This window comes from Phoca vitulina, unplaced genomic scaffold (assembly GCF_004348235.1).
Source record: "Phoca vitulina isolate PV1807 unplaced genomic scaffold, GSC_HSeal_1.0 scaffold83, whole genome shotgun sequence".
NCBI lineage: Eukaryota > Metazoa > Chordata > Mammalia > Carnivora > Phocidae > Phoca > Phoca vitulina.
The window spans coordinates 538924-551892 of NW_022589786.1; the positions used below are offsets into that span (position 1 = coordinate 538924).

General features: G+C 35.7%; 1 protein-coding gene across 1 annotated transcript in view; it reads left to right on the plus strand.

Annotated features, from left to right (window-relative positions):
* NDUFS4 (NADH:ubiquinone oxidoreductase subunit S4) overlaps positions 1 to 12969 on the plus strand; it is a 112537-nt gene that overhangs the window by 73434 nt on the left and 26134 nt on the right. The window contains exon 3 of the mRNA XM_032395239.1: positions 4694 to 4866. Within this exon, the coding sequence (XP_032251130.1) occupies positions 4694 to 4866 (173 nt within the window). The remainder of the gene's footprint in view (positions 1 to 4693; positions 4867 to 12969) is intronic.

The window sequence follows — 12969 nt, forward strand, 5'->3', positions numbered from 1 at the left end:
GAGAGCATGAGAGGGAGGAGGGTCAGAGGGAGAAGCAGACTCCCTGCCGAGCAGGGAGCCCGATGCGGGACTCGATCCCGGGACTCCAGGATCATGACCTGAGCCGAAGGCAGTTGCTTAACCAACTGAGCCACCCAGGCGCCCCTGTATCTGAATTTTTATGGCCACTGACTTTTTAGAAGTGCTTAAAGTTCTTCCGTGATAAGTAAATACATTTGGTTATGCTGTCAACCTTAAAATTTTCAAACTGTAAAATTTATTTTGTAAAATGTCCTTCATTATTTATGAGACCATTGAATGAGTTTCTTGTGCTAAGTATCTGTAGGGTGCTTGAAAGGAAGTTTTTATTACAGATCTAAAATTGTTTTCATTTTAAAATCTTTCATGATTGAAGTAGAATATAAATGCAATCTTCAAATTTAGATCAATTTTAGCCCTGGATTAAATTTTAAATACATAATTGGTAACTAAAAGCTTGCAGTAGAACAAGTTTCTGTAACAGTATTTGTACTTAATGTTCCAGTATGTGCTCTATTAAAACTTTTCAACATTGATCCATACGTGCAGTTTAGTGAATTTATTACCAAAAAGCCTGGTTAAAATTTTGGCTCTTCTGGATGTACTGGGAGATCTATCAAAAATTCCCCGAAGTGGTGAAAACCTTTTTCATTTATTTCTCTTTATGACAAGTGTAAACTATTAAGGTTAAGTGGGTGGGGCAACTGGAAGTAATTACTAAGGCCAGTGGCATTTTTGTGGTTTAATAAAGGCAGAAGCTAATTATTCAGTTTTTATTTAAGTGAAATGGTGCCAAAAAGGAGGTTCCTGCAGAGCAGCTGCACTCCTTCAGTGTTACCCTAATTTACCAAAGACACAACTGTCACAAACAAAACTTTTAAACTTGATATATAGCCACAAAAGTAAGGAGGCTTTTGTTTGGAGTGCATGCAGAAGAACTCCTTTATACAAATCAACCGGCAGATGACGGACAATGATGAAAATTTGATTCTTTGAAGTCATAATAGTCATTGAAATGTGTGAAATTCTGGTATTGAAAAGAGAGCGACCAGCAAGACTCTAAATCCTGGGTGGTTGCAAGAAGCTTGCTGGGAGGTTTTTCTGCATTTTGACACCAACTTCCCATTGCTTGTTCCCTGCTTCCTTTGTTAAAAAAAAAAAAAAGTTGAATTCACACAACATAAATGGGGACAGTTGATAACCGAATCATACAGTTTTTATATGGAAAACTAATATTTTATAATGGAAATTGGTATTTGAAAGAATAAAGTTCATTTACATGTGCTGGCATATACTCCCTTAATGATTTTTTAAATTCCTCTTCCATTTAACTAGACTTGTGAAAGAGAAAGTCAGCTGTAAGCTCTTCCAGAATTTAAAATTGTGGAAGAGATGGTGCTGAAAGAGTGGAACGTCGGAATTACGATATGCATCTTTTCAGTAGCAAATAATTGAATGCCCTTCAGTCTACAAATCATTAGTTATTGTTTCTTAAAAATGCATTATTGTACCTAAGATTGTGTTTGTGAAACTTTAAGATAGTGACATTGTTTAATATTTGGAATATAGGTTTTATGCTTGACTCATCTGTTTAAAAATTAAAAGTTTTAAAATTCAGTAAATTAGTGTATATTATCCAAAGGGTAACTTGATTTATTATTATTTATAGGTAATTATTAGCTAGTGAGTCTTGAGTTTCTTTAGGTAAAAACTTAAGGCTTCTTACTCATCCAATGTGATTTAGCTTTTTTGTAGGCATAGAAAATTATGAATTGTTACTTATAAATATTTTACCAATGAAATGAGAAATCTGTAAAAGGCAATATTGACATCTTCAAAGCATTTGTATCTTTTATAAGTGGGTTTTAAAAAAAAACCACAGGTGATCCATATCACAATACCAAAGTTGAAATCTAGAGATAATGTCTTTGGTTCAGTATAGTTTAGTTTGCTGATGTTTTATTTATTTATTTTGTGGGAGAGCAAAGAATTCAAAACACAAGTAAAGATTTCAACATAGTGCCTCATAGTTCTTTTCAAGTATTACATTTTTTTTTTCAAGTATTACATTGTTTTAATGGAATCTTGGAGTGGGAGCTTTTAGCCCATTGAAATGTGGCTTAAAGGACAGGTTCTTCTGTCACTAGCTGAAGCTGTGTGGATGAAATGATAACAATAGTGTCGTAATGCATTTTAAAAGTGTGAGAAATCAGTTTGTCTAGACTAAGAGTGTGCCTACAGGGACTAGGAATTTTAGAGCTTCTGTGCCCTTTAGGTGTCAAGTATGTGAGAGATGCCAAGCCTTTTCATCCTCAGTCTTTGGCAGCGGCTCAACTCAGGCTGCAGTACCTTACATGTCTTCTGCAGGCAAAAACAGGGATTCTGTGTCAGGACAACTTAAGCTTCAAAATTCAGGAACTTATTTGTGCCAGTGCCAGTTTTAAATTGGGCAATGATATCAATAAAAAAAAAATGCCATACTTTGAGAAGCCCTGGAAGCACTGATAGTTGTTCAAAATAAAAGCTTAGCAACATTTTGTAGCCATTTAAGAGAGATTTTCCATCCTTAAAAAAATCATTGTCCTTTTCTATGTTAATAGATAAGTACAAATCAAGAAATGCTATTTCCTTTTTAAAAAGTTTTTTTTTTATTATTATTTTGGCATATATACATCACAATATATGAGGTTATAAAGGAAAAGTAAATGTTTCCTATAATCTCATCTTCCTGAGCTAATTAGTGTTGAGTTTAATACGTTTCCTTTCCTGTAAGTCTTAAATAGTGGCTAACTGATAGCTTTAGTTTTTATGAACTCACTATGGAGAGTTTGCTATGGAATTTGGAAATGCTGCCTCACCATATAATTTTGTAACACACTTATATTGTTTGTTTACATCCCACTTCAACTCTAGCTGAGAAAATATGAATTTAATATAAAGATATATAATATTAAATAATGTAATATGACAGATTGTTTAGGACTTCCCAGGAGTCTCTTTAAGCTCTTGAGTAGAGAAATATGCTTCAGAAAGTCATAAAATATCATCATACTTGAAATTTCTTTGAAATTGAACTTGACAATTAAAACTTACCGGTTAAAACTTATATTCATGGGTGCCTGGGTGGCTCAGTCGTTAAGCGTCTGCCTTCAGCTCAGGTCATGATCCCAGAGTCTTGGGATCAAGCCCCGCATCGGGCTCCCTGCTCAGCAGGAAGCCTGCTTCTCTCTCTCTCTCCCTCTCCGCCTGCTTGTGTTCCCTCTCTTGCTGTGTCTCTCTCTGTCAAATAAATAAATAAAATCTTAAAAAAATAAAACTTACATTCATATGTTTAAAAATTATGAACCAGTTGCACTTATTTTGCTTTTATTTTATCTTGTATGCAAAGAAACTTTTAAAAAGGTACATACTAGAAGTACATATTTGTATAAATATTTATATGGATAATTTTGGTAGTTTCTCCAAACAGACAAGCTATGACAAAGTAACCACACCTAATTAATTATTGGTGCAGGTAGAAGGGTATTGTGTTAAGCAGAAGATTGAATGCCAGCTAAAATAACTTCAATTTTTTAAAATCCGTGAGTAGGAAGACTAGTGCAGTCAGAAATACACTTAGTATTTTCCCAGTACATATTGCAGCACCAAGTATTAACACTAATTATTTGGTCCATAGCATTATTTAGGGTAGGAGTATAAATAAACATTAGTCTTCTTTAGCGGATATGTTACAGTGAAATCGAAATTCACAAAATTTTCTGGTTTTCACAAATTTGGTATCATTTTCATGTTAACTCTGTTGTTTTTCACCAGTTATTTAAAATTTAGTAAGTGAACCATGATGCTATAATAATCTTACTTTGATCAAATAAAGTATTTCTACCATTACTGAATAGAGATTTAAACTCTGAATTACTTTACTATTTTGTGTCCTGATTGCTACTATATTTGATAAATAGGTCTAATCTGGGGCATCAAAATTACATGCATTTATCAGTTGAGCATTTGTTACTGGATAATTATTTAAAAAAAAAAAAGTCTAAGTTACCATTGTTTTCATTTCACATTTCTGCAAAAATTGTGTAACTTTTTGGCTTACTTTTTCAGAACAGATTTGATGTATCATTTTCTTTTCAGTAGATTTCACCAAAGGGAGATAAAATGCTAATTAAAGTTTTAATTGATTTTGTTTACCAAAAGGCTTAGGCCTCCCACTAAAGGAGATAGATGTCTTGTAAGCAGTTTGACACAGAAATCACTGGTAATAGATTCTTTTCTACTTAAAAGTTACTAATTTTTTATATCTCCTTACTTTTAATATCCATTCACATTTTTCTCTGCATACTAGTTACACCAGCTCATGAAATAAGAGTCTACTGATGACAGGCTCTTCTGTCAGCAAACTCTTCAGAAATTACCAAAGCTTTGTTGGACAGAAGGGACCTAATTTTTTTTTTCATGAACCCTTTCCCACTATATCCTAACACTCCTCCCAGTATACCTTTTCCAGATATCAAAATAGTAATTTATAGGGTGAAACAGTAGAGTAGTGAAGTCAGAAAGCTAAAAACCCCAGTTTATAAATCTGAATAGAGTTGCATGGATATAAAAAGCAGCAAAAATACATTAGAGTGCATATGGGCTGTTAGAAATGTGTTTGCTTGTTTTTTTGTAGGATATCACTACTTTAACTGGTGTTCCAGAAGACCATATCAAAACTAGAAAAGTCAGGATCTTTGTTCCTGCTCGCAATAACATGCAGTCTGGAGTAAATAACACAAAGAAATGGAAGATGGAGTTTGATACCAGGGAGCGATGGGAAAATCCTTTGATGGGTTGGGCATCAACGTGAGTACTTTGGTTTAATTTGAATATTGTTTTCTGCTCTTTGTAGATTTTCCTTATAAATATATTGAAGTGTAAACTTTTTCATGTATAGTATGCTTTGATAGTACTTTGTGAGGCCATTTGTGGACGTATCATGTTCAGTGACAGACATATATATTACATTTATGTGTATATATATTTAGTATTCATGTAAGTGTGACCCAGCACAATAAATCCTAGAAACAGTCTTTTCAGAGTACTATTTATTGGATGAAATGGCTGACAGTTTGAGTACTGTTAGCATGGTCCCAAATGATGTATATTAGTTTAAGATATGATGTGTGAATAGTGTTAATAATTTAATAACACTTTTGTTTATTTTTAATTTTTTTTGGTCGTTGTTTGTAAGGAGAAGAATTTAGAAATTAGCTATTTTGAGGGAAACTTGTAAGTTCCTGCGATCTTGTGATTAACAAATTTACAGTGCATTGGAATAAAGTGGTTATAAATTCTGTGGCACCAATGAAGTAAGTCAGTGACCTAAATCTCTGTGGTGGAATAAAACTCAAATAGCAGGACTACCTCTAGCTGAATAAAAGCTGCTGCGGGGTGCCTGGGTGGCTCAGTCGTTAAGCGTCTGCCTTCGGCTCAGGTCATGATCCCAGGGTTCTGGGATCGAGCCCCGCATCTGGCTCCCTGCTCGGCGGGAAGCCTGCTTCTCCCTCTCCCACTCCCCCTGCTTGTGTTCCCTCTCTCGCTGTCTCTCTCTTTCCCTCAATTAAATAAATAAATAAAATCTTTAAAAAAAAAAAAAAAAGCTGCTGCTACTAGAGAAAATAACCAGATAAGCTAGAAAATTATCAGTCTTTTTGAGACTCCTGGAACACTTTGTGTCCAGTCTGCAGTTGAAAGTGGTTATCCATTTTAATTATGTCTAATTTTAGAAAAGTATGATATTTAACATCTTTTCTTATCAAAGTACCTGGGAGAGTTTTTGTTAAAAACGTCTGCCATGCTGCAATTTAAGTAGAATTATAGGGGCGCCTGGGTGGCTTAGTTGGTTCAGCCCCTACCTTTGGCTCTGGTCATGGTCCCAGAGTCCTGGGATTGAGCCCCATGTTAGGCTCCCTGCTCAGCAGGGAGTCTGCTTCTCCCTATGTCTCCACTCATGCTTACTTGCACGTGCTGTCTCTCTCAAATAAATACAAATCTTTAAAAAAATAAATAGAATCATATTTTATTTGGCAAAATATAGGCACAGTTTTTTAGGTGTCCATACTCAGTGTTTGAAATGTCATGATTACTCTTTTATTTTATTTTATTTATTTGAGAGAGTGAGAGCAAGCACGAGCAGGGGGAGCAGCTGAGGGAGAGGGAGAAGCAGACTCCCCTCTGAGCAGGGAGTCCAACATACGGAAGGGCTTGATTCCAGGACCTGGGATCATGACCTGAGCTGAAGGCAGACGCTTAACTGACCGAGCCACCCAGGCGCCTGTGAAATGTCATAATTACTCTTTCAGTCACATGAGATTTTAATGTTTTCTTTTACATGCAAGACTCATCCATTGTACTATTTATTGATGGCATTTGGGTAGTTTTGTTAATAAATTAACGATCAAATTGGCTTTATTCAGCAATTTATGAATCAGGCAGGATCCCATTTAGCTAATAGAAAGGAGCTCTAAAGAACTATACAAAATGGAAGACTTGGGCTTGTTTGTTTAATTTTATTTTTAGGTAGTCTCTACAGCCGGCATGGCACTTGAACTCAGCAACCCCACAATCAGAAGTCAGTCACATTTCTACTGACTGGAGCCAGCCAGGCACCCCCAGAAGGGAAGACTTTTATTGGCAGAAGGGGTAGAGACAAGGAAAACACAGATCACATCATCTTTCTTGGGGACAGAAGGGGTCTATTGGGTGGATTACCTCACTATTGTTGACTAGGAAATTCTAGGATTGACTAGTTTAAGATTACATTTCTGGGAGAGGTTGAAACTACACTTAGGTTAGGTATGAAGTCTTGCTTTGTTGATGAGAGGCTTAGCATAAGTGACTCCATTTTAGGCCGATTTAAATTTTTTTTTTTTTAACAATCCTCACTCCCCCCCAGTTTGGATTAGACTCTTAGCTTAACTGAGAGATATGATTAAAATTTAAGGCATTAGCATTACTCCCAGCTACCACTTTGAAGTTCTCACAGCTTTTGTTGATCCTTTGTGTGGTATTCATAGGTCTTGATCTCTTTGACAGACCCTGGCTTCAGGTTTATAATTTTTAAGTTGGTCATTCTTTTTGATGTTTCAGTCTTAGGGAGATCATTTGCTTCAGTGGGTAGAGGCTACGAACATGCATTTAAAGCCTTAGAGAATAAGGCATGCTAGGGAAGACTAGTATGATTATAATAAGCTAGATAATTCCCAGTGTTTGGATTGGATTTTAAAGCCATGGTCTCCAAGACTCAAACCAATCAAAATCAATTAAGTCAAAGAAAGACTCCATGGAAGGAGTCACCTTTTTACACCAAGTGGCTTTCTTAGTGATCTTACATAACTGAGTTTCAGCTTCCTCAGAAGTGGTAATCCATAGCAGGTGGTGTTGACCAGGGAAGTAGAGTCCTGCCAAAGGAAGTGAATCCTGAATGCCTCCTAAAAATTCCCATTTTAATCTGTGGCTCTGGACTGGAAAGGTGACAGACATGGAAGCCAGTAATATTTTAATGGTCTGTAGACTACACAGGCAGTTTTATTCTGGTTACCCTTGCCTGTGTCCCATTCTTTATATAGAGCCTGGATGCAAAGTTCCCCAAGTTTTGAGGTTTTTAACAAAAGACAGGGAAATGGACCAAGGGGTCTCTAGTATATAGATTAGAGTTTTTGATGACAAAAAGAGAGGGCTTTGGCTAAAGTCTTAATTTGATGTCTTGAGAGGAAATAGCATACATTAATGTCACCTACTTCTCTTCTTCAATTTGGTTTGAAGGTTTCCAGTGTTTTCACAGGATTAGATGTTAAGCAAAGCCTTTTTAAGCTGTGAAATATATGCCTGAGGTTCTAATCCTTGCAGTTTGCCATCTAGATGGTGAGGAGGAATATAGCCCCTTCCAAGGAGATTCAAGGGCAGTCTTTGTTCTTAGTGATTCCAAGGGTGGGAGGAAATTGAAAATACTACTTTGGAGAGTTGTAGCCAGATATTTGAGGAAACTAGAAAAATTCAGGATCTAGTCCAGTTTACAGGCATATAACAAAACCTCAAAAATAGTTAATAGAACCAGAATCTAACATTTAAAAGGTGCAAACATTATCTTACTCTCTACAATGAACTCCACTTTTTTTTTAAACCAAAGATAATCACAGTAAAACTAACTTGTTTGCAGTAAACTTGGCCTGATTGTTTATATAAGTGCAGTGATAATAGTGACTGATCATATAAGCTCTTTTTGAAGACTGCTTTGCTGGAATTTTTCATAAGGAATCTTTGAACTCTCAAAAGCTTCTAAGGGACTGGCCATCAGATCTTGCAAAACCATTCCAGTCAAAGCCTCGGTGATATGGCCAGTATTTCCAGTTGTGTTTTGTTATAAGGAGAACAGATTTTTATTTAAGTTATGTAAATAATTAACTATATTACTATGAAAAGAATACTATTGGGTGCCTGGGTGGCTCACTTGGTTAAGCAGCCAACTCATGATCTCAGCTCAGGTCTTGATGTCAGGGTTGTTCAAGTCCTGCTTTGGGCAGCACATTGGGCATGGAGCCTACTGAAAAAAAAAATACTCAAGAATTTCATATTTACAAAGGCATACTTCACCAAATTGTTGTAAGTCATAAATAGTTTAAGATAAAAAGTTTTGCCAAATCTGGAAAAACAAAACATTAAAAAACCAATATTTCAAACAAGAAATGATAAAAATTAAATTTTCCTCATTCAGTCCCATGTTATTAAATCTTTTTTTTTAAGTAGGCTCTATGCCCAACATGGGGCTCAAACTCAACAGCCCTGAGTCGCATGTGCCCAACCACCATGTCATGAATTCTTGAATCCAGTTTTTTCTAATAGTTCTGAAAATTCCTACCCAGTTCAGTTTTATGATTTTAGTTATCAGAAACCTTTATTAGGGCACCTGGCTGGCTCAGTCAGTAGAGCATACAGCTCTTGATCTTGGGGTTCTAAGTTTGAGCCCCATGTTGGGTATAGAGATTACTTAAAAAAATAAAAATCTTAAAAAAAAGAAACCTGTACTTGTCAAAATCCTTCCCATGAATCTCCTTGAAAATGTAGCACTTTTGCAGTAACACTTAAGTATCAGAGTAAAACAACATCTCTCTGAATGACAAAAGAGTTAAAAATGTCTGTGGTTAAAGATCTGACAACAGTCCCTTATAATGGAATTGACAAGGAATTTGGTTGTTTTTGTGTTACGCAACATTTTAAGATAATAGGTGGAATTATGAATGATAACATACGAGGACATCAGATTTCTAAGAATTTCATATAATCTTTAGAACTTATAATACATACCTATATAAATACAACATAAAGAAGGCTTAATATTTTATTTGACAATGCTTCTCCTGTCATTTAACGTATCAAATAAGCCTAATTAGTTTAACTTTTCCAATTTTCCAGGGACCCTGTAGAAAATCCTAAATTTAGTTGAAGGTCAAAAATACTTATTTGGAGTTTGATTTGTGGGAAGTTGATCAAAAATATCATAAGTTAAAAAACACTGGGTCAAGTAGGATCATAGGTTACTGTGAAACAATAGTTATCCAGTTAACCATAGTGACAATTAAAGACTTGGAAGGCAAATACAAAAAGTTAAATCATTGTAAAACAATAACCTTAGCTGTTTTAATAGGGGAAGATTCAGTGTTCTTAAGTAATCAGAGACCTGATAAAAACAACATGAGACACAGGAAATTATTTTGAGAAGATAAAATCTTTGTTTTCTAGGCAGATTGCTGTAAAAGGTAAAGGAAAAAGAATTTTTTAGTCTCTTATCAAAACCAGACCAATACAATAGTATAGAAAACTTTGGCCTTTTAACAGAGAGAAAACCACATTCTAATTTAGCACTTCTTTCTCTTTCTTTCTTTCTTTCTTTTTCTTTCTTTCTTTCTCTCTCTTTCCTTCCTTCCTTCTCGTTCTTTCTTCCTTCCTTCTCGTTCTTTTCTTTCTTTTTTCTTTCTTCTTTCTTTCTTTCCTTCCTTCCTTCCTTCCTTCTTTCCTTCCTTCCTTCCTTCCTTCCTTCCTTCCTTCCTTCCTTCCTTCTCTTTCTTTCTTTCTTCCTTTCTTTCGTGCGTGTGAGTAGGGGAGGGACAGAGGCAGAGAATCTTAAGCAGTCTTCACCCTCAGCATGGAGCCTGACACAGGGCTAGATCTCACGATTCTGAGATCATGACCTGAGCCAGAATCAAGAGTCAGATGCTTAATAATGAACTGAGCCACCCACGTGCCTCATACTAGCTTACTATAAAACACATTCACCTAAATTCATTCTGATCTTAGCCAGTCTTGACCATGCCTAATATTCCTGTCCTAAGATTCCTTTTCCACAAACTTTAGTGGCTTTAATTACATATATTAGAATTTTTAACTCTAGAAACCTTAAAATAAAGTAGGCTCCGTGCCCAACGTGGAGCTTGAACTCATGATCAAGAGTTGCATGCTCTACCGATTGAGCCAGACAAGTACCTGTAAAAATCTTAATTTTTAATGAAAATAAAGAAGTAAACAGTTATAAATTGTGTTTTACTCTAGCACTCTGTGGATTGGCAGACTCATAAATACTTTTTACTATTTCTGGAAATGCATATTTTCTCATAGTAAATTTAAATTTTTCAGGCACAAAACATGTTTACTAATAGATCCAAATACTTTTAGTTCCTTTGTAAAAGGAAGCCAGAGCAGATAAACCTATATTCAGTAATTAATGTTTCGGTTTTTATCTTATTTGTAAATGATCTATATATTTAATGATCCTCCATCACTTAATTTAGCACAACTTTAAGGTTTCAGGTTAAGAAAAAGATTTGGGGAAACTATTTTAAAAATTCATCCAAAAACTTTTATCCTGCTTACATCTGTTTAATTCACTTGTTCTCGGGATACCTGGGTAGCTCAGTAAGTTAAGCGTCCAACTGTTGGTTTTGGCTCCATTCATGATCCTAGGGTCATGAGATTGAGCCCCAAGTAGGGCTCCACAATCAGTGAGGGGTCTGCTTGGGATTTTGTCTCTCCCTCTGCCCTGCCCCCCTCTTGTGCATGTGTGTGCTCTGAAATAAATAAATCTTTAATTCACTCATTCTCAGTAATTATATTTAGATAACTTATGAAAATTCATCATATTAGGTTATTTTTCTTGCTGACAAGTTCTGTAACAGAGATAATGTGAACATATTTGACTACTAAACCCAAGTAGAATAAAAGTTGTTTGTCTGCATTATATTCACTATTTATAACTCTAAAGACCTATTTTAATTAAACCAACAAACTTAGATTAGCTTTGACATTGAATATTTTCCCAGATCACATGAATATGAAAAGCATTTGGGTTAGTTTCTATTTATATCTGAGAATTTTAGGAATACCTTGATTCAAAAAAGCGCTTAATTTTCTTTAAACCAGTTAAATAGAGCTCTTTTACAAATTAATTTTACCAATACCATTTAGAGATAAAAAATAATAATCTATCTGCAACACATATATTTAGACACACACGTAGACATACAGACAGATGTAATGGAGAACTTCTAACTTCTAACTTCTATTTTAAAGTTACTGCCATGAATTAGGTACACAGACCACTAGTTATAAAAGAAGTTGGATCTAAGTTGTTTTTCTAGTAGATGGAATAAGTTAAGGTTACCTGCTCAGTTGGCTAAAGCTTTTTACTAATATTTCTGGAGGAAACATCTACTTCACTTGAGCTCATGTTGACAGATTTGCATAGGACCTTTGAGGATACTTTTTTTCCAGTGAAGCTGATGATTACAAATGAAGCATCAACCCTTGGGCCAACGTTTTGATTGTGGACTCCTAGGAAGGTGTGATGTGGGGGATCCAGGTGTTATTTTAGGTGGCTGGCCTTGGAGCTATTGTAGCTGTAAGGCCGGTAGCTTGGCAGACTTTTGTTTGTGGTGGTGTTCCCAAGTCCTTTCAAAGTGCTCAGCTATGACCACAAATTCAGTCAGTGGTCTCCCATCCTTGTTTATCAATCCACTAATCTCAGGAAATAATCCATTTACAGATAGGGCAGCTAGACCAAATTGGGTGACCTCGTTTATTATATGGAGCCCCGGAATGCTATAGGAAGAGAACTTCCAAGTGGGCTTAAGGTCTGTGGCAGATTCATCTTTGAATAATTTACCAATCAGTGTGAACAGGGAAGATTCTAGGAATGGCTTTTAAAGATCAGTCGGCTGTTCTGTAGACCTTTTCTAGTCCACAAAGGGACGAGGTTGAAGGTTAAAGATCTTGGATATGGTCCTTGGAGTTACACTGTCCTGCTTCCTGCATCCATTTTTGGGCTTCACCAAGTCTCACCAGCTTGTGCACAGACTGACAAGATCTGGCAGCCTGGGGGCATAGGCCCTCATAATGACTCTAATAAATTCTTCAGAAAACTTTGGGGATCCTCCTTGGGTTTAGGAAATTCTTTAACTATGGTTTTTAGCTTGGTGTTTGACCAAGGAGTGAGTTATCCTACAGCTTCGGGCGATTTTATCATAAAACATAACCTTTTAATAGTCTCTTCAGAGTGGAAAGGCAGTTCAGATACAGGATTGGTAGAATGTCGAATACTCAGGCGAAGGAAGATTAGAGTGGAGCAATAGGAATCATGTCAGTTTTATTGTCTTTTTTTAAGTACCTCTTGTGTCTTTAATTTTTCATTAGCCTTTTGCTTCATTTTTTAATGAAGGAATTTGATGCGTTTTGCAAGCTTCTGAATACCAATTAAAACACATATCCCATTCTGTTTGTTCAGTTCAGGAACCCTTGTTTTCAAGTGCATTTCTTAAATGAATGATCTCGTCTAATTGGAACGTTTCCCATAATGGACATTGTAATTCTAAGTTGTCTCTAATAAAATTTTGACATTTTTGTAGATATTTATAACTT